We start from the raw sequence: 25306 nt of genomic DNA on the forward strand, positions 1-25306 counted from the left end.
AAAGCTGAGATTTTGTCCAGGGCTTTAGCAAAAAAAAAAAAAAAAAGAAGAAAACCCAATAGAACAAACAGCAAATAAATAAAGCCACCAATGAGTCTAAAATAGCAGATTACATGAAATAAATCAAGTTACAGCAACATCAACGGCAATATTTTTCACTAGCATTATAAAATATATATAAAAGTCTGAATACCACTAGGATGCCTGCTTCAGTCTTTCTTCATGTTGTTACCTCAATCACTCAGGAACAAGGAACACCGAGTGCCTAATTTGGCCTGAAAATTTTCAGTCCTATAGTAATGGAGAAGGTGAAAGGAAATATCCTTTATTTTCAAACTGAAAAAATTACAATGGGTAGAGAGACCTCCAAAATACTACCTCTGCTTTTCATGCTGACAGTCTAAGATATTCTAAATCTGCATTTGATTGGTTTATTCAAATATGCAACTGGTATACTCAGATCCTCTATTCTGAGATATTATGCTTTGAATTCTCAAAAACTCTATTTAAACACACTTCTTTCCCTCCCAACTGCATTTTAAATTAGAAGTTCAAATTTCAATATGCATCTATCACAGAAGAAAAGAAAAACTCAAATACAAGTGTAATATAAGTAAAGCTCTGCCCAGAAACAAAATGACAATGTTTTATCAATTGCCATCAAACTACTACTTTCCTTTCACTGCTGGATCTTCAATGTTTTTCTTAGATTCTTATTTTCCCACACAAATTTCTTCCAAATCTTCAATTGTTTCATTTCAAATTAAAAAAAAAAATTCTAATTTTCCTTTTCGTTATCTAGACATGACTCCAAATACAGCAAACAAATGTAAAATTTGAAGTTACAATAAAATATAAACCAAAACATTTCATATACAAAAATATTGTTATTCATTCTCATATTGCTGTTGCTATAATGTCTTTGAGACTGTCACAGAAAACACTATAAAGCCTGAAGAAAGCAGAATTTGCTACAAAATTTAATCAGGCTTTCTGCACAGTGTGGATAACAGTATGCTTGACAAATACAAAAAGTCCACACTACCCTGCAATTTACTGTTTCATGAAGAAAGATGTTTTAATTTTCAGATGCACAAGCAAAGGAGCAAAATTACATTTCTCCAAGAAACATTTACCTTAAATTTCTTAATTGCCATCTTAAATCTTTTTCGCCCTGAACAGTAAGTGTTCCATAATTGTCTTCTGTTGTAATACAGTAGAAGTGATAAAAGACAAAACAAAGATTTCAGCCATCCTGTTGAAGAAAAGTTTTTAAATAATTAGTACATATCCTTTACATAGATTCATATCCAACGGTTTGCAATGAGACACAATTGAATGACAAATTAAAAAAATAGGCACTACTTGTTCATACTGGTATTTTGTATTGCTGGAAAAGAAATTGCTTGCTCTGAGCTACAATTCAAGAGGAAGAAGAGCCAAATCCTCAAGTCACAGCTGAACCATCACTTCCTGACAAATGACATTAGCATTTAACAGAAAGAGTTTGCATTAGCAGACTGTCACCAACTCTTAATATTTCTCCAATCACCATTTACCACTACTAAATCCTTAACCAACAAATGCATAATTGTTTATGCTTTAAGGGTCCTGCCAAGCTCTTAATGGAGTTTCATGGATCACCAGCTTTCCACATGTCTTATTTTGGGAATCAATGGTCTGGAGGCCATAACACCTGTTCACCTTGCAGAAGCTGAGCTAGGATTTATATTTACAGTCTATCCACCAAGTCCCGAGATCAACACTGCCTAATGTTCTGCAATTGCTTCCACACTTCCTTCATTTTATCAGTGCAAAGGTTGTTTGCTTGCTTCTTTTGCCTTTTCTAACTAAACTAAATATTTTTGAAGACTGGTAATGCCATTCATGCTTCCCTTTCCTACAACACACACACAGTTTTAGCAGAGCCTCTGTGCTACAGTAGCTAAACATTAACAATATTCTGTTTAAAACAGAGTTAATATTGTTATGGAATTACAAAGTGCAACATTGCACAATATTTGTAACAAGTCTTGCCTTGACAAAATAACATCAAAAATTGTGCCTAAAGCTTCACTGAAGTCACAAATTAGCCCACAAAAATTTTATTAATGAGCATAAGGTACAAAATAACTTCATTTGACACTAAAATCCTAGACTGAGATTTAAATGGCTGGCTGATAGATAACCCATTCTTTTATTTATAAAGTAACTTCAAGTGAAAGAGAAATTATAAGGCATGCAACAGCACACCAAAACCCAGCTGTGGTTAAATTACATGCTGATATTTTTGTTCTAACTCCACTCAGGAGTCATGGCTAACACAGGGAGAAAAGCACTGGCTTTAGCACAGGCTGGTGATTAAATAACTTCTCTAATTCCTGGACTCTCTCATTGCTGAGATGGGCTTGAACCTGAGCTCCAGCTTCTTCATTCTGAGCAAGGATTTTAGCTGATTCCCTTTCCCAAAGAAATCCCTTTAGAAATCCCAACACTCTCTAGGGCTCAGACATTTAAAATTACATTTCTCCTAAACACAGGAAAGTGAAGCCAAATGTGTCTATAGAGGGTTACCTGTCTGCACAATACATCAATCTTCAAAACTTTTCGGACTGTAGGATCTCCTAATGTGGGATAATTACTTCACAAGGGAGGAAGAACATTTCTGGTTAGTGCTCTTCTAGTCAATAAAGCAGCAAAGCTCAACAAAGGCTTATGCACCTTTAAAGACAGAAGTCAATATAAATACGAATGCTAGAGTCCCTTCTCCAACCACCAGAAAAATAGAAGGAACTGCATAAGCTACCAGAGTAAATGGATCAGATGATCCAAATATAAATACTGAAAGACCTATGGAACTAACAGGATGACCTATGCTAATAAGCCTATGGAACATGCAGCTAGAAAAGATATTTCTTTCATAAATTCATTCAGTCTCCCACCCAGGAAAATCTAAGTGAAGGGATCTTGCCAGTGCCTGAATCAGCTTGCTCAACTCACATTGCCACAACAGTTTTTAACTCCAGGAGATGCTTTGTGAGGTTTATGTAAGAAATATAGTTGGTTTCACTGGTATTACAGTAGCACAACACCGGCATTAACTCAGGCCTTCAGGTGGTAAGAACATGGTCATTATCTATTAATGTGCATTTAGATCGGACATTGGGGAAAAATTCTTTACTGAAACAGGTTGCCCAGAGAAGCCATGGACATTCCATTCCTGGAAGTGTTCAAGGCCAGGTTGGATGGGGCTTGGAGCAACCTGGTCAAGTGGCATTGGGGCTGGAATGGGATGATCTTTAAGGTCCCTCATTGCACAAACCATTCTATGACTCCAGATGGGTCATGAGGGGTGCAAGACCAGAGGTCAAAGGCTTAACCATTGATTACTGGAGGGAAGGTCCAAGGATTGCTGAAAATCCAAATGGTTCAGAGACATTTTCAGGTTTTGGAAACATTGTCTGGTAGGATTTTTAAAATTATAACATTTTAATTGTTAACAAATTCTACTCCCTGTGTATTCAAAATGCAATGCACTTTTAAAAATGTATCACTAGAAAAATACTAAAATACATAAGAAATAGCAAATTATCTCACAGTTATTACTGCTTTATAAAGAGGAATAAAAATTATGAGGCTGTGCTAATTTTATGCTTCATTCTGCAGATGAATGAAGATTTTCTGTCTTAAAAACATTTGCATTCCTCTCCTTTAAAGCAATTTTCAGTTTTGCTGGATACAGCACAATTGCATCTACTCTTTCAGCTGCAATGGGTTGTTGAAATTGAGCTATTGCCCAGCACCTGCTCTTAGTCAGACAGCTGAAATCAGAGGTTAGGGGAAAAAATAAAGATTTTTTGTCATTGTAATGCAAGTCTCCTTTTAGCTTTGCTGCAGTCAGTGTTCAATTATGTTCTGTAACAACCTCCATTACAAGAGCCAGTGTTTTTCTGTTCTTTCTGCATATATTAACTTCCTTGGTCACACGTGAGAGCCTTCTTAGCAAAGCAGAGTCTTAAGAGACATTCAGCCATAGACTTCATGAGTCTCTATCTTTTTTGGGCTGTTGAGAATCCTAGTGTTCAAAAGCATCTTCATTTTGAATGCTCGAAAGGTAACTGATACAATAGAACTTAAATTATCTCCCAGTGAAGGTCTGATAGGTCAAAATTAACCTGAGATTCCATCTAGTCTGTTGAATACAAAGCATTGAACAAGTAACAATGAAAGGCTCCCACGTAATTTTTTATCCTATTTTTACAAGCTCTGAATCCTTCTCCCTCAGAATTTTTATCAGTTCACTGCGTAGCCCAGAAGTTTAAGCCCTCATCAGAAGCAGGAATCAAGACCCTACATCTGTAGGAAGAAAGTCTACAAAGATTTTGACCAGCAAGGCTCAGCCACAAATGGGAAGAAAGCAGTTGGTGTGAGCAGCTACTGGGAAGGCAGGAGCAGGAGCCTTGCTTCTGAAGCAAGAAGTAAATGGGCAGAGAGCTCTGAGACAGAGGTCAGAGGGTGAACAGCATTGAAATTCAGGGTCTCAGGAAAAGGAAATCCAGAGCAGGAAGTACTGGCATGATTAGAGTGAGGATCTGAAAAGCCTGGAGCGGAAGGTATTTTATTACAATATAAATACATTCTAATAAATTGACCTTGAAAAAAAAGGACAGCATTAAGGTGAAAAAGTTGGTGCCCAAAAATTTAGCCTGTTATAAAGGGAAGAGAATAGAAAACAGTGTTGTAAACTTTTGAAAATTTAATTGGGAGTCTCAAATATTTCTCTTCTCCTTCCTCCATTAAACCTCCAAGTCCTGGAGTCACATGGTTGAATCTTAGTTTTCACCAAAGGGAAAAAAATTCTAGCTGTCATGCTGCAGAGAAAACCTTGAACACTCAAAGCCTTAAAAAAAACCAGGATATAAACCCAAACATTAACTTATATTTTTTAATAAATCTCATTATTTGAATGCAATCTGTCTTGCAGTTCTTAATATAAGATACAGCATTAGTGAAAGCCTAGCATCTGCCTTCTAAGCAGACAGCAGCTAAAGATCCAAAAAAAGATCCCCAGCTGCTATCATAGTCATCATCAGCACATAATGACTGGCATGCTGGAATTGGGGGTAGCTCGTTTAAAGCTGTCACATATTCATGTACTTTCTGTTTGACAGATTAACCACTTTCCTGGGATGCAGGAGCACACTCGGTGCTCCCTCCCCAGCATCCGGTCCCGCTGTGCAGGAGAGCACGGGGATGGCTCCAGTGACAGCGCTCACAGCTCGGGCTGACACAAGGCCACAGCAAGCCCTCAGCCTGCCACAGACACTGCCCCGTGCAGGGATCCAGACAGCTTTCTGTGTCATGTTCTGGCTACCTGAGCAACAGCTCACTAGCTACTGCTTTGGGGAGTATTATTAAAAATTAAATAACGATTTCAGGGCTTCTTCCCAGAACTTTGTGCATGAACAAGAAAATAATGATTTGAGCTGGAATTTTTCCAGACATATGCAGAATAATTACTCTCCGGAAACTCTCTTTATCTTCATCCTTGTGGATTTGAATGCATCCTTGAGAAATCTTTCCCTCCTTTCATATTCATCAGAGGAGAGGACATAACAGTTACAATTAGCATACTCGAACCAAGGTGTAGAGGAACCTACACTACATTAGTAATTCACCACTTTCCATTGATGCCACAACTGCCATCCCTTTCTAACTTCCACTCTCCCAATGGAGTAGATCAGAAACAAATGGCAGATATGCCAGATCAGTCAGAAGGGCTGTTGTAGCTGCCAACAAATCCTTTGGCTGATTCAACCATTTTGTAATCATCTTACATTTCAGTGCACCGACTCTCAGCCAAAAAGCCTTCAGATCTGTGCCTCAGCCCCCACCACAAAAGAGCAAAATCTGAAGACCTGAACTATAATGGTGTTATCAACAGAGCTAGAGAAAGCATCCAAATTCTCACTTCTGTGCTAATAGCCCCACTCTGAAGAGAAATAAAAGCTGGGTTTGGGGGATGCCAAATGAAGTAGCCCTCAAAATAGATGGAGTATCTATTTATTCCACCACTTGGGGGAAGTGTAAAGAATGGAAATCTACAATAAAATTTACACATCTTTTCTTGCAGTTTTCACAGCTCTCCAGACATACCAGTAAACATTCATAGTCAATCCTATAAGAATCTATGCGGATTTAAAAAGCTGCATAAACTCTGAATATTCATTCACAAGATACTTCTGAAGCCATTTTGTCACACTGTTTCTTTTTAGTAACATACGATTTTAAAAAGAACTGATGAAATACTTGGTATTTAAGAGATTTCTTACAGAAAGACTTACTAATTCGCTTTCCTCAACGTTAATGCCCTCCTGAGAAGCACTGCCTACTCCAAAGAAAGCTACAGTTCTTCCTCAGTAGCTTTAATCAGGCAGCAGGTTGTAACCTGCTCAGTTCTGAACACATCCAGAATGTTTGCATCGATGGATGAACAACTGCAAAAACAAGCCCTGGTAATATTAGTGAATTCTGCCTCAGAAAAAAAATCACTTTTTAACAGGTATGCTCTGTGAAGAAGATAATGAAGTGACCTATGCAGTGCCTGACAGAATCTGGAACACCAACCACACCTCAGCCTAAAGGACTACACGACCTCAGTTAAATCCCTCCCCACTGTAGAGCCTTACCTGGTGCCTGAAATTCCTCGCCACTCCTGCTGGAGATGCAGTTCCACCATCGCTGCCTTCTGCAGCAGGATGAAATGCAAGCCACACACAACACACAGATACACGTGCAGTTTGACTGCTGGTTTGTGACCACCACCTAAGGGAATGGGACTTCAAATTTCAGGGTCTTGTGGCTGTCAACCTTTCCTGCTCACAAGAGAGAAGGGGCACTTCCCATTCAAAATAATCTTGTTGCATTTGAGGGAAAAATTAAATGGCTGAATGAAAAGAGTGTTCTATTCCTCCTTAGCTGCCAAATACAGGATTGAACCTAATAAACACTTCTCTAGGGTAAGGGCATCACCCTCTGTTGTTGGGGTTTTTCTTTTGCTAAAATCCACAGGGCTCCTCTTCCCCTCTTTCTCACGCATTCAGGATGAGAGAAGCTTCAGCAAGCACAGCTACCAGCATTCCAATTTATTCAGCAGCAACCCCTGTGGACTGCTAACAGCAGACTGCGATTCTGTTTGGATTACAAGGTGCAGATAAGTAATTCCATCCTTAATCTATCACTGTCAGTGCTGGTAGGGGAACAACTTATGCCTGTGAGAAGTCAGGCAGAGGAAAAGATAGATTAGGTAAAGAAAAAAATATTGTGGGGTAAAAGGACAGAAGAAATAGAGGCGATACAAATCCATTAAGAGTTCTGTGCACACATGCATGCAGAGGTAGGAAATGAGGGAATGGGATAAAGGAACAGGGTGTTAGTATGAAAGCAAAAAGCAGGAAGGAGATATCCAGATTCCAAGCAAAAATTTTCAGTAGCAATGAAAATCTCACTTCCAACATAATCCATGCTTTCCATTGCAGTGATCCCAGTGTAAAATGCCAGGGACGTTTGTGACCTCAGTAAATGCTGATGGATACCACCACACTGCAGCCACGACCAATAAACCTCAAGTACATCATGAGGGAGCCTCAAAGCCTTCGCTTGGAGACCTGTCAGTAAACTGGGGCAATGTTACAAACAGCAACAAAGGATAATGCAAAGACTGCAAAAATGGAACGACGCAGAGACAAGAGAATTTCTCAGAGGATGGTGTGGAAGGCAGGAAGGATGAAAGAGGAGGGAAGCTATTTAGACACAAGTGATGGAGAACATCAATAGCCCACATCTGTTTTATGTGATGGAAGATTTGGGGATGGAAAACAGGGAAAGTAATAATGAGACCTGGGATTAATTCTTCTTTCTATTTTTAAAGGAACAGTAGTGACTCCATCACTATATTTTACTACAAGTCATCATGTACAATTGAAGGCTGCACACTCAGGCTAGTCAAGTCCCCTTCATGTTTTTATCACAGAAACAACATTATTTTATGGGCATATAGAAGAGTCCTTTGGTTCAGCTATAGGTTCTCACTGATTTTATGTTATTTGCTTGCCTGGCTAGACATGTCAAGACAATTTATCCTAGGAAAGGTAAAAGAGCTGCCTTCTGAGCAGTCACGTTAAAATAAAATGTTGACATTAAAATAAAACTTGGAAAGCTTTATTTTCGACCCTTGGAATGTCCAATGTTATAACCCAAATTCAGATGCATTACTGATAATTCTGTTCTTCCCAAGCTTACTCACTGCTTCCCACAGTAAGCACATTCTGTGTTCCAGAATGAACAATCCAAAGTGCAGCCAAGCAAAGTTTATGCCCTGAAAAAGGTATGGATTGCTACTAACGGCACGCTTTCTGCTGGCACAGATCTTCCAAAGAGGTTGCAAGGAGGGGAAAACCCAGAAAGCTTTGTGGTCCCCTTTTTTTGGCTGCCACCCAAATCCACTCACTTGGACCACTTAAAGAAGACAGAAAATCAGTTCAAAGAGTAAAAATAGGGCATAGAAATAGTTTAATAGCAGCCAAGAGAGAGCTTCGTATAAATATTTTAAAAATATGAAAAAATATATAAAGAAATTAACCTACTGCAGCGTGAAAGGCTACAAAAATTAAGAAAAAGTGGGGAAAAAAAGGAGAAAGCAACTAAGAAATCAGCAAGCAAGAGAACTTTCTCCTTGAGTCCATTAACACGGCCAAACACAAGGAAAAGTGTGCAGGGCAGCACAGGAGAGCGGATCAGCTGCTGGCCCGGCCAGGGAAGGAGCGCAGCTCCACTCCCACAGGGTGACAGCGGCCTCGCAAGCCGCCTGTTCCCGCCGCGCTGACCCGGCTTCGGGCCGACTTTGAAGCCGCCGCAAAGCTCGGGGCCGGGGCCGGGGCAGCCCCCGCTCCGCCCGGGCCCTCAGGGCGGCGGGGCCCAAATGCCGGGGCCGGGCGCGAGGGACGCGCAGGCCGGGGCAGGCCGCGCGCATGCGCAGCAAGGCGCAGGGAGCCGGGGCCCTCCCGCACGGAACATCGCGTTCCGCGGGCTCACAGGCAGGAAGTGCAGGCTTCTCCCCCGGCTCGCCTCTTCCCGCCTTGGGGCTGCCGCAGCTCCTTGCCCGTAATTTCTATCATTTTCTGCCGTGCCCTCTAAGGGTCATTTCAGCCCCGCGGTGCAGGCCCCTTATGTTCTACCCAATAACAAGCCGGCTCTCGATGACGTCCTTAGTTGCCGGGCAGAATTCCCCTTCTCCTCTCCCGTGCTGCCGCGGCTCCACTGGGAGAGGCGGGGCGCCTGCTTTGATTGACAGCGCTGCTAGTGGGCGGGGAGAACCGAGAGAACCAATAACAACTGTGGGTGGCCTTGATGAGCAGGGCCCGCAGCCAATGGGGATGGGCGGGTGGTCGCTCGGTTGCCAGGGCCCCGCGGTTGCCAAGGGCTCGGTTCGGCGCGGTGGCGGCTCCCGCTCCCGCTCCCGCTGCCGCCGCCCGGGCCCGCCGCCGCCGCCTGCCCCGGGCCGGCGCGATGGTGAGGCTCGCTGCCAAGTGCCTGCTGGCAGGTGAGTGCGGCCCGCCCGCTCCCATCCGCCCCGCTGCCCACACGGGAGCAGAGCGGGCGCCGTGGGGTCGGGCGAGGCCGGCGGCGCAGGCGGCCCGGCTTCCCACAGCCCCTCATGGAGGGCCGGAGAAGAGGTGGGGACAGAGGCGATGGGAGAGGAGGGAAGACTCGGCCGGCTGGGGCCGGGAGCAGTGGGAGTCGCGTGTGCTCTTAGCACGCGGTACCCGCCCCCGCCTGCCACGTGGAGTCCAGCAGCGCCCAGGGAGGGTGTGAGGTGTGCTTGGATCGGCCCAAATCCAAGGGCAGCATCTGAAAAGGAGGAAAAAAAAAAACCCAAACAAAAAAAAAAAAGAGTACTTCTGCAGTGTGGAAAGGTGGGCGCAGAGATTGGAGAAAGTGTGGAAGGAGCAGGGCAGGCAGCTGAGTCCTGCCTCGTTTGTGAGCCTTGCTTTGGGCTGACCTGAAAACTTCATGTCAGAAATGAGGATGATTCTGAGAGTGTGATAGAAAGGTAAGGCCCAAACAAAGAGTAGAAGGATGAGCACTTCACAGTGGCATCTTTTTCCCCAAACAATTTAGAGGCTAACCTGAGAAAAAAATGAGGTGAAGACACCAGTTTATCTAGTCAGGATGGATTATGGAGGTGTTGAAAGTGAGTACAGCTGTCTGTTAACACTTTGTGAAAAAACTTTTAATTTTTTCCCCTCCCTCTACACTGAAGCTCTGTGCAGCCTCAGCCAAAAGCACAAATCCATAAAACCTTTGTGTGCAGTCAACTCCCAGGTTTAACTCTTTGTTTCAAATTATTTCATCCAGAATAAAATGTTTGCCTTTTTTGACCTCAGAAGTAGCTGACCATCAACTCACACAAAACCAGATGTGGTCTTTGGCAAAGGCAACAGAATTGATCTCCCTTGTGGCTCTGCTGCTGTGAACAACTATCTTGTCTGACTTCTACACTTGAAACATAGGCATCATTTCCAATTTGGAAGTTTCCTGCTCCCAGTATACTGGCTTCGCTGAAGTCTATCCAGTTTTGTTTAGTGTTACCAAAGGCCAATTCCATGACCATTTGAAAATCACATAGGTTTTCTTTAGATGACCTGTTTATGTCCTTATTGGTTCTGGAGTGGCCTTTTCAATTCTGTTCACAGCACAAAGAACAGGAATGTCCTATCCTATATTTCATTCTCCTGTGTGCTACAGTAATATCCATGTATTATTAAAATTAATAAATTAATGAAGCAGACGAGGCAAAATAGATTCTCTGTTGCAGAAAACTGTAGTGAAAGGGACCTAAGATATAGGCAACCACAACAACCTAAAGGGAACAAGAAAATACAATTCCATGGATAGGAACAAGCCCATCAGAAATGGAGATGGTTACAAAGAGCCAGTGACACAGAATTGGGAGCTACACCAAGGTCAAAGAGAACAGGGGAAAAGGGCTCTTGTTAGCAAAACAGGGACTATTGAATTGACAATAGAAGATGATTCCTGTGTTATCTCAAGGGTCATTTACAGGCACAAAGTAAAAAAATCTGTTGTCTGAGCTTGCTATGGAGACACTTCACAAAGGTTTTCATTGTAGAGAGACAGCTGGCAGTAGCAGGCATTTTTGAAAGACTCTACAGATTCTGGCAGAATAACAGAAATTTGGATAGAATATATACTGTGAGATGCACTACTGGCACACGAGACTAAACTGAAAAGGGCAAGGAAATTTACTTTGAGGAAGTGTACTGGTGTGATGGGCTAAAGAGGATGGCAAAGAATAAAAAGAGGGAAAGAACACCTGGGGCTGTCAAGAGGAAGAAAGGCGATGCATTAGTTAAGAATTTGTGCTGGCTGATGCCTGCACAGTTTGGAGCAATGTGTGCCTCTCTATCTCATTTTACAAAGACAGATCTAATTGTCTATTGAAATACAGAATAGCTTCCACTCAGAACAGAGTGTTGTCTTCCGCAGGCTTGAGCTGATCAGAGAACAAACAAGCTGACTTACCAGATTTTCCTGTCTAAATATTATGAGCCCAACTCAGCTCAAAGTAAGCAAGCATGCTAAAAATGTTTAAACAAGAACTACATTTGGTTAATGCATCCAGGGGTAATTGTCACTATCCAAAACACCCTTCCTGCTCTGTAATAGTATGTGAGCAGAGAGCTTTACCAATTTCCTTTAAAACACCATTAGGAAGCTGTAATGGAGTCAAAAATATACCCCTTTCTTGGTTTATTAATTAACAGCTTAATGTAAAATACTTCCTTTCTGGCTTTATTTATTAACAACATAATGTGAAAGACTTGTATTCCAGGCTTGGCTGTTTGTGAGTGTGCCTTTGAGGGTAAAGCTTGAACCACTGAGGTATTTAATTACTGGCTCCTGTCCTTTTAACTATCCAGGCTAGCGAGACATTATATGGAGAAATTATAAGCTCTTTGGAAGCATTAAGTCGTTGTTTATAAAGGGTTATGATTTATCATCTCTTTCATGTAGTAATATGGGTATATGTGAGTTCTGTAGAGCCCGAGGAAATGGCCTGAAATTGTGTCAGAGGAGGTTTAGGTTGGATATTAGAAAAAGGTTCTTCACCCAGAGAGTGTTTGAGCTCTATAACAGCTCCCCAGGGAAGTGGTCACAGCACCAAGCCTGACAGAGTTGCATTTGGGCAATATTCTTGGGCAGATGGTGTGACTCTTGGGGATGGTCCTGTGCAGGGCCAGGAACTGGACCCAGTGACCCTTCCAACTCAGCATATTCGGTTCTGTGATCCTGTGATTGCTTTGGATCTCATAAGAGCAGGCCAAACAGTCACCTGTCTGGTTTGCCTGGAGTGTTGTGCAAGCCATATCAAAAAGCCTTGGCTCTAGAAGAGCAAAAACCAAAGCCCCTTGCTTTTCCCTCCATACAGGGATGAGTCAGCAGGCTCTTCTCTCCAGCCATGTGCTTTCTCTCTGACGTTTGCTTCTGTTATGCCCAGGATGCAACTAATGAGCCACCAGCAGCTTTGAGTCAGCAAGAGTTGCTCTCTTAGCAGGGTCAGCAAGAAGAGTTCGTTGAGAAATGTTACCAGCTTAAGCAGCTTTGTCTCAGTATGTAACAAGGATTTGAGTCTGGGGGAAGATGGATACCCTAAGGAGAAGAAATAGCCTCCTAGGAAGCCCAGTCCCTTTTCAAATTGCAATTTTCTCTACATGATAACATATCTGGGAAATTTTAATTCTTGGGTAAGGGCTGTGGTGTAAGAATGAATTTTAGAACGAGCAGCAATTCCAGCTTAATCTGGCAGTCCTTTGCTGTTGTGCATAGGCCAGAAATCAGATGTCAGCCACCAGTATGCATAATGGCAATATTCATTTCCTTATGTGGGTATTACCTTTTAGATGGTTTTGTGCTTCATGTGACAGTTAAATTGCCTGTATTCAGAGATAGAGCATCTGGGCTCTTACAACATGTGATAGTATCAGAACTGAGGAAATAAAAGATTCTCTAGTATGAAATAAAAATATTTTATGCTTTTGGTTTTGCAGGAGATCCAGCTGTGGGTAAGAGTGCTTTAGCCCAGATGTTTCGCAGTGATGGGGCTCATTTTCAGAAGAACTACACACTGGTAAGCATACAACAGGCTCAGACTGCTGTCTAAATTTTTTCTAAAATGAGTAGGAAAACTGAGAGGCCTAGAACAAAATAAATATGATTTTAAGTTGAGGCATTCAAGATGGGATCTTAGAGGGTTTTCTTTCTTGCACCCTAGATTCTGAAGAGAAAGCATTTAACATTCTGTAAGTCTGCATTATGTAGGTGCTGGTGTTGAAACTTAAGGCAGAATAATTTAGTTAATCTTGTGATGTTCCTACTGAACCAATGTTTTCACAAGGTTTTGTGGTGTTAGAGAGCTCCCCCCTTCAGGGACTACTCTATGAAAAAGCACTGCTGAAGGAGAAAGCTTTTAATTCCAACTATTAAATGCGGATGTGGACAGTGCGCTTATCACTGTGCAAACACCAAGATGTGCTGCATAGCCCCAAGATAATTATAATCTACAGAAACTGTTCCCAGATGAAGAGGATACAGTTTGCAGTCTTTCAGTGTAAGAATCAATGGTGATGACTAATCAGAAGCAGGATAAAAATAAAAGTAAATATAAGTAAAGTAAAAAAAGGAAAATATGAGTGTGGAGAAAAAAACCCCTAAAATATGTTTATTCATTGAAATAAAGATGGAAACCAGAATTTAAGGATAGAAATAGAACAAACAAATGAGCTACAAAGCAGAATGAGATAAAAGGTGGAGGAAGCACAAATAATCTCAGTCCCATATGTTAGCTCATCACATGGTTAGTGCAAAACGTTCTAAGGCATGTGTTAGAGCAGCAGCGTGAGTGAACGTAGACCTGCAGACTTCAGCTAATACTCTGAGCTGTATATAAGCAAATCTCTTTGGTTCTCCTCCTTTTTCCCCCAGCTGAGCAAATCTATGAGTCTTTGACTTATTGGTGAGATTAGGTTACCAGAGCTAGGAGGAGTATTGCTGAGTTTCCAGCGGTCTGTGTTTGATGAAATTGTAATGATTCACAAGAATTGCCTCAATCCAATGCACGGTTGGTATGCAGTTGGACAGGCTCTTAAAAACTCTCCTGATCCTCATTTTCCTGATTCTTCTTGACAGACAGCGGGCATAGAACTGTTGGTGAAAGCTGTATCAGTTCCAGAGACAAGTGATAGTGTGGTGAGTCTTTCTGTGACATAAATTGGGTCAGAAAGAGACGTCCAGAGCTCAAGCCCCACATGAGTCTCATTCTGGTGGAAGATCACTATGCATGTTCATAGGACAGTTAAGTTGCATTAAGGAAATGAGGCTGATCATGTATAACTGCTGATACTCCAGGGTTAGTTTAGTCTTAAAAATAGAATTTTCATATACTTGTATCCAACACAACATTTTAAACCAAAGCTCTTGCCAGTTTTGTTGAGAATCTGTTCTGTCCTTTAGGGCACTCAGGTTTAGTTCATGATTCTTGGAACTACAGAAGCCAAAGCTCATCTGTTATTTCTCCTTAATGCCCTATACTCCCATTAATGGAATGTATAAAATTTGGTATAGATAGAAGAGGTTACTGTCCAACTCCACATATTCTGTTTCCAGTAGGGATGGAAACTAGGCTTGCGGCCTTGGAAGTAACACTTTTACTGGTTATACTTGAAAAATGGCTACTTATTTTCTCATATTATCTGGAGTTTTCTCAGTGCAGGGAGTTTGTCCCTTAGGGACATGACACTGATTTACTGAATAAAATGTTGGAGTTACAAGTTGCAGTATTTACTTCCAAAACCTTTCCCTACACTGCATTTTTCTTGGCAAGAGCCTTCTTTCTGTTTCCGCTTTCAGGAATTCTTCATTTTTGACTCTGCAGGAAAAGATCTATTTTCTGAAATGCTGGAGAAACTGGTAAGTCTTATGTAACAGTCCTCTTCTTCCAAAGAAGTGCTTTTGCTTTGAAGATCTGAGCTCCCCAGTCTGGCAGATGTAGCAAACTTTGTCTTTAGTGTAAATGGGAGCAATTACCTCAGTTGCCAACGCATCCTGTTCTACCTCTCTAAAACTTGTGTAAGTACTGGAAGAAATACTTTCCAGAGAAAGGAAAGCAGATAGGCAGTTTTCGTACAAAATAAATAGGAAACTTTAACTGAAAATTTCTGTGTACTGTTGTTTAAAGTTTTTTTTTATTTCTTAGAAGAACATCTGTTTTGCTGCAACTTCAACAGTGAGAGGTTTCTTTTGTGTTACAGTGATGTGTTTGATCCAACAGGATTCATTCTTGTCCTTGAGCATAATCCTGCCCTTGAGCTTTTTCCTTCAAATATTTGTGACCTTCCCTGTGCAGTTCTCTACTGTGTTATCTCATTTTGAGAAGCAAAATCAGATGTAAGCTTTCATAAGATGGCTACGTCAACCTAATGGTTTATAGTCTACAAAAGCAATTCCACTTTTACATTTGCACTAGATCTGGTTTGCAAGGGTCTTCTCTAGAAGCTGGCTCAGCTTCTTGAACTGGAAGAAAACCTTTCTACTTTTTTTCTAGGATTAATTTTGTGCTGATTCAACATGAAAAATCAGCTTCCCTGGGGATCAGATGAGTGCCAGAGCTGATGCAAGTAAAGGGGCAGGGCTGCACAAGCAGGACTAGGGAGGAAAGGAAAGACCACCTCTCCCAATGTCAGTGATTTAGTTGGGTCAATTGAAATGTGAAACCTCAGCCAGGGCATAGGATTCCTGGGTGTTAGGCTTTTTATTTTTGTCCTAGCAGCTGTGTTTGCCACGTTTACAGCCTGGCTGTTGACCACATCAGTTTCATTAGAGCTGACAGTGTTCCTTTCTTGCTGTGCAGTGGGAGCAACCCAACGTCCTGTGCCTTGTGTATGATGTCACTAATGAGCAATCCTTCGACAACTGTAACAAATGGTTGGAGAAGCTGAGGGCTCAAGCAGTTGGGATGCACATCCCAGGTAAGAATGGGTGTGATTCTTGTTATCTACTCCCCTCTTGTATGACATCAGTTGTTTCTGCTGAGCTGTGGAATAGAGCATTTATTTTAAGTCAGGGGCTGACATGGCTTCCTCCAACTCCTTTGCATTTATCGAAAAGCAGATAAGGCTTGAATATCTTTGCTTTCTGGAATCTTTTTTAGGTAGTTATAGACCATTCACCATGCCTACAACCTCTTCAGTTACTTCTACAAATATTGCAGTATTTATGGCTTACAAGTCAGCATTGATGAGCTAGGTTTTTTTCTTTCCTTTCATGTCTTTTTTTCTGTAGGTGTCTTAGTGGGGAATAAAACAGACCTAGCTGATCGTCGAGTTGTGGAGCAGGAACAAGCACAGGAGTGGGCTGAGAAACATGGCCTGGAATACTGTGAGATGTCAGTGGTGAGTATCTGCTCCTTTCACCATCTGTGCAAGGGGGTGTTTGTAAAGTTGTCTTTCAGGCAGAGAAAAATAACTGGGGACTCTCTTCACCTTGTTCATCATCTAACTCAGTTTTAATCCTTCTTTGGTGAAACAGAGCAGAAATAGTAAAATGCTTATTCCATCTGCAATTGACAACTTTCTTGTTTCTTTACAGAAGGAAATGAAAAATTTTGAGGCCCCTTTCCACATCCTGGCAAAGTTATTCCATCAACTGTACAAAGAGAAAGTGGAAACTTTTCACTCACTAGCCTGACTGGTATGATTTAGTTATCCTCTAAGCTTCTTCTAGTACTGAGAATCCTGCTGGACTGAATGCAGAGAGAAAAAAAAATATGAGCTATTTGCTACTTCATGGTCATCCTCTGGTAATTCAAAATAAACTAGAAATAGGCAAGTAGAAAGACACTCTTCTGAAGCTGCTACCTCAGCATTCCTTTCATGTCCTCTAGCTTGGTTCTCTGCTCATTGAAAGTCTGCTAGGCTGGGGGAGGCGGAGAGTAAACGGGGAGGACAGAATGGAAATTGCCAGCTCTTTGCTTTAGTATCCTTTTGTCTGAGCAGACTTCCTGCTGCTACAAGCAGGGATTTAGAGGTTTGGAAAAAGGGAGAGGAAGCTGACAGGATGTGTTTCGACTTAAACCAGCCTTGGTACATACACTGCAGGACAGGACCGATTTGGCCCTACCCCTTGAAAAGCATTTCTGGGAGGAGGCTTATTGCCTTAAAATCAACACCTGGAGACAAGATGTGTGGAGGCAGAGATGGATTTAGGTGTGTTTCCAGGAGCGCCCAGAGCTGGAGGCCAATTTTAAGTGTTGCCTTTATCAGCTGTAGGATTGATATGCTGGTGACTAATGCATGTTTCTAATTTCCAGAATCTGTTTCTTTCCTTCGGCCTGGCTCACTGTCCCTGCCTGGTGGGAGCTGTGTCGCGTCCAACCGCTGTCACTTGGTGACGCAGTGCCCTCTGCTGGTCCCAGGTCACAGGAGTTCTCCAGAGGCTGCCACCTCCCTTGAAGTGAGCAGGATGGGCTTCCTGCAGGCACATCCAAATTGGCTTAGCTGCAAAATGGAGTGAAATTGCAAGAATACATTTTCTATTCTAAAGATTAATCTAAAACTTACAAAAAATTACCTTTTCTTCTTCATGTCTTTATCATCTTACATATTGTTGTGTCATTTTTGTCAGCTGAATTTGGCAATACCGTTCTGATTAGGTTCAGTTCTCCATCTCAAAATCAAAGTCCTCTTATTAAAGTCTCTCCGCTTGTCATTGAATTTCAGATAAAAGACCACGGTTCTGATGTTGCTAGTGGAAACAGGACTAAGGAAATGAAAGACAGCCTGGCTAAGTTACTCTGACTCAGCTGTGTCTGGCTAGAAGTTTCGTATTAGAAAGGGTGAAAGCTTAGAGAGAGTTGCTCTATTGTGTGGAGTACTAATGTTCCATGTGTAAGACCCTTTGCTAATGCAGTATGCAAAAGCATCTGTGGTAAGGTACTGCCTTGTAACTGAGCCTAACACCAAGACTTTCAAAAATTTAACCATTATCTACCCGATTATGGTAGACTCCCTTGAGCAAGGGAAGCTGAGTTTTGTAGAGACTGAGCACTAAGTGATTTTTCAGGCAGTCTTTTCAGGAATCTGTGTTTCAGGACTTCTGTACGTGTGGTTTATAATCATTTTTATGCCCAGTGCTAGGAAAAGTACATTAAACTGAACGTAAGAAATATGGCTGCAGATGTTGTAGCAGACTTTGTGAAGCACTTCAAGAATCTGGAGAAGCACTGCCCTCATTTCACTGGCAACAGTGTGTTGATGCTGAGAATTTGCTAGGGAGCATGAATACCAGTTAAAGAGGATGAGTAGGAGCTCAATCTATAAGAAGTAAAAACAAGAGGTTCTTTTGCTAAAAGCCAACTCAAAAATGACAGAACAAGCTGGGAAAGCTTCTGCTTTCTCCAAAGAAGGAAGGAGTCCTCTATGAACTTCGGGTAACTAGAAGACTCACTCTTTTTGAACCTGATTGCATTTCCGGCATTTGTATCTTGCAGGGGTTGTCTTGTTAATCCTGGGTGTTTTCTGTTGATTTGCATAGGCCGTATAGACTCTTGCTTGAAGGTGCTGGTATCTGCACCTTTTATTCTTACTCTGACTAGTAAGAATAAAAGCTATTTTGGATGCTGTGCTGATCCAGTTAAAGAACTAAAGTTTTTTTTTATTTGGTATCTCATTTCCCCCTGGAAATCACATTTCTATTGACAATGTGATCACAAAACAAGACACATATTTTTTCATATTGAAAATAACATCAGATGTATATGTCACCTGTGACAGGGTGTATCTAGAGGAAGAATGTCTTGGGAATAGGTAATAAAATTAATTCTGTGCAATCTTTGACCAGGGAGTCTATCTCTCTGCACCTGAAGGACCTCCCATAACTTCAAATAAACACTCTAAATGTGCCTGTAAGATGAAGATTGGTGAATGCTGTTTTATAAAATAAATGCAAAAGCTGGAGGAGCTCATTAAGAGAATGCTTGCAGTGGTGATTTGTGATTTATGGGGAAGCTGCTTTTGAGAAGTTAGTGAAGAAAAATGCAGCCCATGCAGGGAAAGATGTATTGCCTGAGAGAGGAAATGTATGATCTAATTAGCTAACAGTAGGGATTCACCCACTGCCCCTTTCCCTCTTCCACCAGCCACAACCACAATTAGAAAAGAAGTCATGTCTAAAGCATGTTGTCCAACTTGCTTTTTACAGGACTATTTCAAGCACTAGTATGGACACAGTTTAATGTCCTTCAAAATAGTGTGTTTGACCATAACAATCTCAACCCTTTCAAATCTATTTTAACAGCATAATATATTGTCCTTCCTGGCTAATGTGCTGTATAATACCAGCCTGATGCAAGTGGTGGTTGTTGCTGTTTTCCTGGCTTAATTGTGACCTTGTTTGTAGAGGCTAGGAGTGAAGAGGGGGTAGAAAACATGGGAGCCAAACATGGGAAAGTTGTGGGAAATAGTTTTGTCTCTGTGTGAAGGAGTTCAGGGTGGTGAGTAAGTGAGCTGGACCAGCAGGATGAGTAAGAGCCTGGAGCTATTATTAAGTTTCTCCTACCTGTTTACTAACTGTGGAAGTCACATCTGTAGAGTGAGGATGAGTGTTTGCTGCTTACAGGCTTAGCATCAGTCTGAATTACAGATGCTGTGGCGAACAGTGGGAGGAAGACAGAAAGCCTGTCTGCTGACCAGGAAGCTTGTTGTCTTCTTACAGCTCCCCTGCTTTGTTCAGCTGTGCAGTGCTGCAGGTGCTCAGCATGAGTGTTACAACACAGAAAAGACCCAGCTCAACCAGAACTGAAATATCAAAAGAAGAGGAAAGAAACCAACAGGCCTTTAACTGGTTTTAATAGATATGTAGTCCTTTTTCCTGCTTGCTTGTTTGATTAGACAAAACCATTTCTTTCCTCCCTGGAGTCCCTCCTTACCTTTCCTTTGGTCCTCATGGGTCTGCACAGAATCTCTGTTATGCTTGTGTCCTGCTTTACTTAGCTTGATACATCATCAGCTGATTTTTTTTATCCTTCTAATTTCTGCATTATCTATTCCCAAGGCTGCAAGACATTTCTTCTTAGATTAATAGACAAAAGGAAACAAAAGTGGAATTTTTAGTCAAATTGTCTTGAAATAAAATACCTTAAGAAGCTGTCTGACATTCTGAAATTCATTTGTGTAAAGTTGTCATGTTAAAGATGCTTTAATGGTTTTGTTTTGTCTTGCCAGACATAGTCTACTGCAGAGTGAAATTCAGGATGTAAAATTCCAGAAAGATCAGGTTTTATTTTGGGAATTAATAGGAGTTTGAAAGCTGATCACACTGTGATAAGATCTGTTAAGTCTTAACAATGAAGTGGTCACTGCTGTTCATAATGAAGCATTAAATATACTGAAATGGGGCTGTCAAAACAGTTTCTTCTAGAGATTTGTTAATTTTAAAGACTTTAAACCTAAGAAAGGACATCTTTTAAAAGACTGATCTGATAAATGACACCATTTGGACTAGGGTTATTTCTGATATAACTTCAGTGACTTGAAGAGCTGGATTTAGTCTTTTATGCCAATTGACTCCCCTGGGTAAGCTTCATTTCTTTACCCACTATACATCTTGGACCAATCTGACCTGATAGCAAAAGACACATGATGTTGTTGAAAATGAAATACTGCCTTGGGGCAGAAGGATAAACTGTGTGGCCTCCTGAGGTCCTCCCAGCAATACTTTCTATAATTCTGTTAGATTAAGTGAGGAAAGAAGTAGTGTGGAAAGCACAAAACAGGCTAAGTCATAAACTAGCAATTAAACTGGGAGCTGGGCAGAAAACGTACAATCTATCCCAATTAAGAGCTGTATCTCAAGAGAAACTGGGAGCCTGACGCAGGTGCTGACAGCAGGGAAAACACTGCATTTCTCTTCTGGAGGCAGCAACTGCTTTTGCTGGTGCTTATGCAGATCTGTGGGGGTCCTTACGCAACTCAAGGCTGTGCTCTGTTTTTAATAATTACTGTATCTCTGATGTTCAGGTGGCAGTTGCTTGCAGTTGTGGTCTCATCTGCCTACACAAAGTCAGCAGCACAATGTCAGATTATTTGCAAGTGGCAGGAAGACATCCCTATTATTGACACCTGTGTGATGGGACGCCTGTCTCCCCATGCATTCTCAGTCCTTTTCCTATCTCGCATCTGCTCCTTGGTGGACAATATCCACCTCTGCTTGCTCTTAACAAGTAATTTTTCCATCTTGCAGATGGTACTCTGTGGAGCCTAGGGCTGAGGGACTTCTCGGACCTTCTGCAGCAAAGGTGCAGCGAGAGCAGGAGCACTTCAAGGGCCATGTTGGCCTCCACATCATCTCTTTCAGCCTAGGGGCACATCATCTCTCTACTTCTCATGTCCTATTTCCTCCTCCTGCTGTCATTTTGCCTGGAGAACAATGTCTTCTGTGCCGGTTGCCCTTGGCTCTGTTGACCCAGAACAACAATGCTTGGGGGAGGGAGGAAGAAGAAAGTCTTGCGTCTTTTCAGGGCTCTTCAGCTGTTGTGACTCCCTGTCAAAATCACCTGAGAGATGGGGATGTTGCTCAGTCTAGGGTGTAATTTCCTGGCAGGAGACTACCAGCTGAGTCCTGGGAGCCTCATCTGGGCTCTTCAGAGCTTGCTGCAGTGTCACTTTGTCAGACACTGGCCGTTCTCCTTCTAACCTGGGGTTTTGGTGGGAATTTTTGGTAGGGTTTTTTTGCTCCTTGGAGATCTTTCGTTTATTTGTCGTGGCTTCACGTATTTCCTCCCCTAGGGCTGTTTGTCAAGAGAAGCCTAGAATTGCTCCCTTTCCTGGTCTCTGAGATTTAATCTGGAAATGTTTAAAAAGGAAATTTGACAGACCCTACATGTCAAGCTGGGGTCAGGGATGGGGTCAGTTTGATGAGTTTCCCTCCAGCCAGATATACATCAATTGGAGAGATGTGGAGTCTTGTGATCTTTCTGTACAAGTACTAGAAAAATAGCCAATATGAGGGCTGCCAGTTAGGGACTGTGAGGAAAAGGATATAAAGGCAGAAGGGATTGACTTCTGTGTCCCAGACAGGGGAAAATGCAGGAGCACTAAGGGAACAAGAATATGTAGGAAATATGTAGGTCTGTATTCCTTCATGGAGAACCCAAAGATTTGCTGAGGCAGATTGGGAGGGTGGGATTTAGGGATGGGAAAACCTGAGGCTTTTCCTGTCTTTTAGAATGCTGTATGGAAATAAGGTGGGAGGAAAAGTAATTTTTGCATGAGCCACTGAGGGAAAATGAAGATACAGGGTAGAGCTGGATGACCTTGCAGGTGGAAGGGCAAGTGGTAAGTGTAAATAACTGAAAGAAGATTTTCAGGGCCAGGCTCTCAGGGCCAAGGGCAGACAGGGGGAATCAGAGCCATGATGAGGAAAGCCACTGGTAGCCATCAGTTTAGGTTTAAGATGTAGAGCCTGCATTAGAACAAGGCAAGAAGAGTTAAAGTCTGTGTGACAGGGTTGACACTGGAATTTAAAAGGGCAGTAGCAAGGATCCAGAATGATAAACCTAGGAATAGTGTGGGGAGATAAGCAGAGCAAGCTGTGATGCTGTGAGCAGCAGTGGCTGGAGACAGCGTACCTAGGTGAGAGCAAAAAAAATAGAGTAGGTATGCTGAGGGCACTATTAGACTATCAGGTTGGAAGAGTGTGAAGAGATGTTGGAAATTCGTATTTGAGTACAGCTCTTCTGAGTGCATTCTGAATGAAGGGAAATAGATATCTACGATTGGTACCCACATATCTTCATAAACATATTTAAAACAGAAATTAATTCCACTGCTATATCTGCTATCTCTATTTCCTTTGCCAAAAATTATCAGGACCTTTCTGCTTAAACCCTTTTTTTTTTGCGGGGGGGTGGAGGGGCAGGAGGGGGAAAATGGGCAACAACACATACATTTATGCCTAATTGTGATGCTGCAACATGAATACATTCAGGAAATGGAAAGAGAACTTGCACCTCCACCTGACCAGGCAGAAATGCCCACTACTACATGAGCATCAATATTTCACAACAGGAACTTCACAATCAGTCATACAGCAGAGGGGATGGAAAGAATATTTTCTGTGTTGTTTTCCCTTCTCTGCTTTTGCTAATTCATTTTGATTCCTGTGAAGCATTGCTCTCTCTTAGTCTAACAGTCATGTGTGGCCATGGTGGGACAATTCTAGGACTTTATTTCTGTTATGTTGAGTGGCTTCAGTTTAAGGACGGTAAAACTGGAAGTGTTGAGATTCAGGTTACAGTTGAAGCATCAAGCATAAAATCAGCTTGTAGGCACAGCAGAACAGAGTATCTAGGAAAGATGTCTTGCAGGGTTAAGATAATGCTTTTCAGTACTGTTGTCAGCAAAGAGAAGCTGCAATAAATGTGAAAATGTTAGGAAGGAATTTTGGTGGGTTTGGAAATGGTGACAAGTATGGGTTTCTTCTAACAGGTAAATGCAGAGGAAAGGATGCTGCAAGTCACAGGATCGAGGTATCTGGGGAGGTAGTAGAGGAGCTAAAGGAGCATTCTTGGACAGTGTCGTGGAACTGGATAAGAGCAGGAGGATGGTTCTGGTTTGAGCAAAAGCAGAATAATGCAAACCTTGCCCTCTGGTTTCTGTCCCTTTTGAGGTATGGAACTATTTCACTTCTGCAGAGTATGTCATTGCTCTTGATGATTCTCACAGCTCAGATTGCCAGTAGGTTGTCTTTCCCTCTTCACTGAGATAAAAGTGATCCCTGAATGCCATTTTGGTCCACAGATGTTTTGATATCTGATTCCTTTCGATGTCCATGCCTCTTGCATTCTTCCTCCTGTCTCTGCATGTGGAGGTCTTATATGTCCCCACAATTCTGCTACACCTCCCATGATACCAGCCCTCCCCATGACCTTAAGACTGCTTATTTCCTCCCATGTACTTTGCTTTCCAGGATTAGAAGCTGTGGTCAGAAAAATAGCCACTGGTCATTCTATGTAGTACCACCCTCTCCTACCCCTCTCCATCTGGTGCTAGGGAAGAGCTTGTGCCCTGTTCAGCTGGCTAGTTCTGGCACAGAGCAGGACTGGTACAGGAGTGAGAGGGCTGTGCCTATATTGGATGTGTATCTCTGTGCTGGTGAGGAGCATCTGAGGCAGGCACCCTTTCCTCCTTTTATCAGACTGCGCTCATTTATTTTACCATCTGTTTTCCCAGTGCTGGAGATGATGCTGGGGATATGTGACTTGGGGCACTCAGGCAGAAACTGGCCTGCACAAGGCCGGCCATGTGTTTGCCTCCTAGCAATGCAGCGGTCAGCAGCAAATTCTTTGCTGCTGCCTCCTCTCAGTATGGGAGAGAGCAAGTGTGGGCCTGGGTGTGTAGGAGACACAAAGAAATGAAATGTGGCAGGGGGAGAAAGGGAGAGAGACAGTGGGGTACACGTGTATCAGCTGGAGAGAAATGTGGGAAGGAGGGACAGACAGACAGATGGGTAGAGTTGGGGAGAAGGAAGAATGGATTGAAGAGAGAGAAAAACAGAACTGGGAGAGACAAAGAAACAGAGTGGCTGGGGGGCAGCAAGAGAAAGGCTGTGAAGGAAGGAAAGACAGGCAGATTTGGCAGGGTTGTGGTGTGGAAATCGATGGATTGTCTGTGGGAGAGAGATGCGTGCCAGCCAGGTGCTACACTCCTAGATAAGTTGATAACTACAGAGGTGGAGATAAATTCTGTGTGTGTGTGTTTATACAGGGCTGTGTAAGGGTGAGCTGAATGAATGGGAGTGAGGAAGGGGAGCCATAAGGAAAGAGGAGAGTGAAGCAGAGCAGCAAAAGAACAATGCTAGATAGAGATGAACCCTTGGAATGCAAACGAGCTGGCATTAGGCAGTGGGGAGGAAGGGATTTGTATGAAAAGAAGGGAGACTAACAACATTCTTGTGTTTGGGGCTGAGGTTTTCTTATTGGAATCTGAAAGAGGACGCTGGGCAGCCATCAGAGCCCAATTCCCCAGTACTAAACAGAAGCATTTTCATGCATTCAGGGCTCGCTGCCAGTGACAGAGAGACCCAGTGGACCCAGGAATGTAAATGCCACTATGCTTGTGCAGACAGTTTCCTACCTGCTGAACTGCACTTTGTACCTGAGTGTTTGCAACCT

At 42.4% G+C, this 25306-nt stretch overlaps 2 protein-coding genes across 5 annotated transcripts in view; one reads left to right on the plus strand and one right to left on the minus strand.

Annotated features, from left to right (window-relative positions):
- Positions 1 to 9377, minus strand: part of NCF4 (neutrophil cytosolic factor 4) — a 57853-nt gene extending 48476 nt beyond the window's left edge. The window contains exons 1-3 of the mRNA XM_064420334.1: positions 9237 to 9377; positions 2575 to 2721; positions 1137 to 1255 (exon numbers count right to left, since the gene is read on the minus strand). The gene's annotated coding sequence lies outside the window, so the exon portion shown is untranslated. The remainder of the gene's footprint in view (positions 1 to 1136; positions 1256 to 2574; positions 2722 to 9236) is intronic.
- Positions 9378 to 9471: 94 nt separating this feature from the next.
- IFT27 (intraflagellar transport 27) lies at positions 9472 to 20284 on the plus strand. 4 transcript variants are annotated; one of them, XR_010362430.1, is made up of 9 exons: positions 9472 to 9601; positions 13131 to 13210; positions 14269 to 14328; positions 14989 to 15048; positions 15989 to 16106; positions 16420 to 16529; positions 16726 to 16827; positions 17447 to 17589; positions 19849 to 20284. XR_010362430.1 is itself a non-coding variant. In XM_064420340.1 (9 exons), the coding sequence occupies exons 3-8, from the start codon at positions 13166 to 13168 to the stop codon at positions 16822 to 16824; spliced, it is 492 nt and encodes a 163-aa protein (XP_064276410.1). In that variant the 5' UTR covers positions 9575 to 9601; positions 12581 to 12692; positions 13131 to 13165; the 3' UTR covers positions 16825 to 16827; positions 17447 to 20284. The 4 variants fall into 4 exon arrangements, 3 of the variants coding, with proteins under 3 accessions (XP_064276408.1, XP_064276410.1, XP_064276409.1); XM_064420340.1 differs by adding an exon at positions 12581 to 12692 and having other exon boundaries at positions 9575 to 9601; positions 17447 to 20284; XM_064420338.1 differs by having other exon boundaries at positions 17447 to 20284.
- The last annotated feature ends 5022 nt before the right edge of the window (positions 20285 to 25306 follow it).

The sequence above is a fragment of the Passer domesticus genome, chromosome 5 (genome assembly GCF_036417665.1).
Source record: "Passer domesticus isolate bPasDom1 chromosome 5, bPasDom1.hap1, whole genome shotgun sequence".
NCBI lineage: Eukaryota > Metazoa > Chordata > Aves > Passeriformes > Passeridae > Passer > Passer domesticus.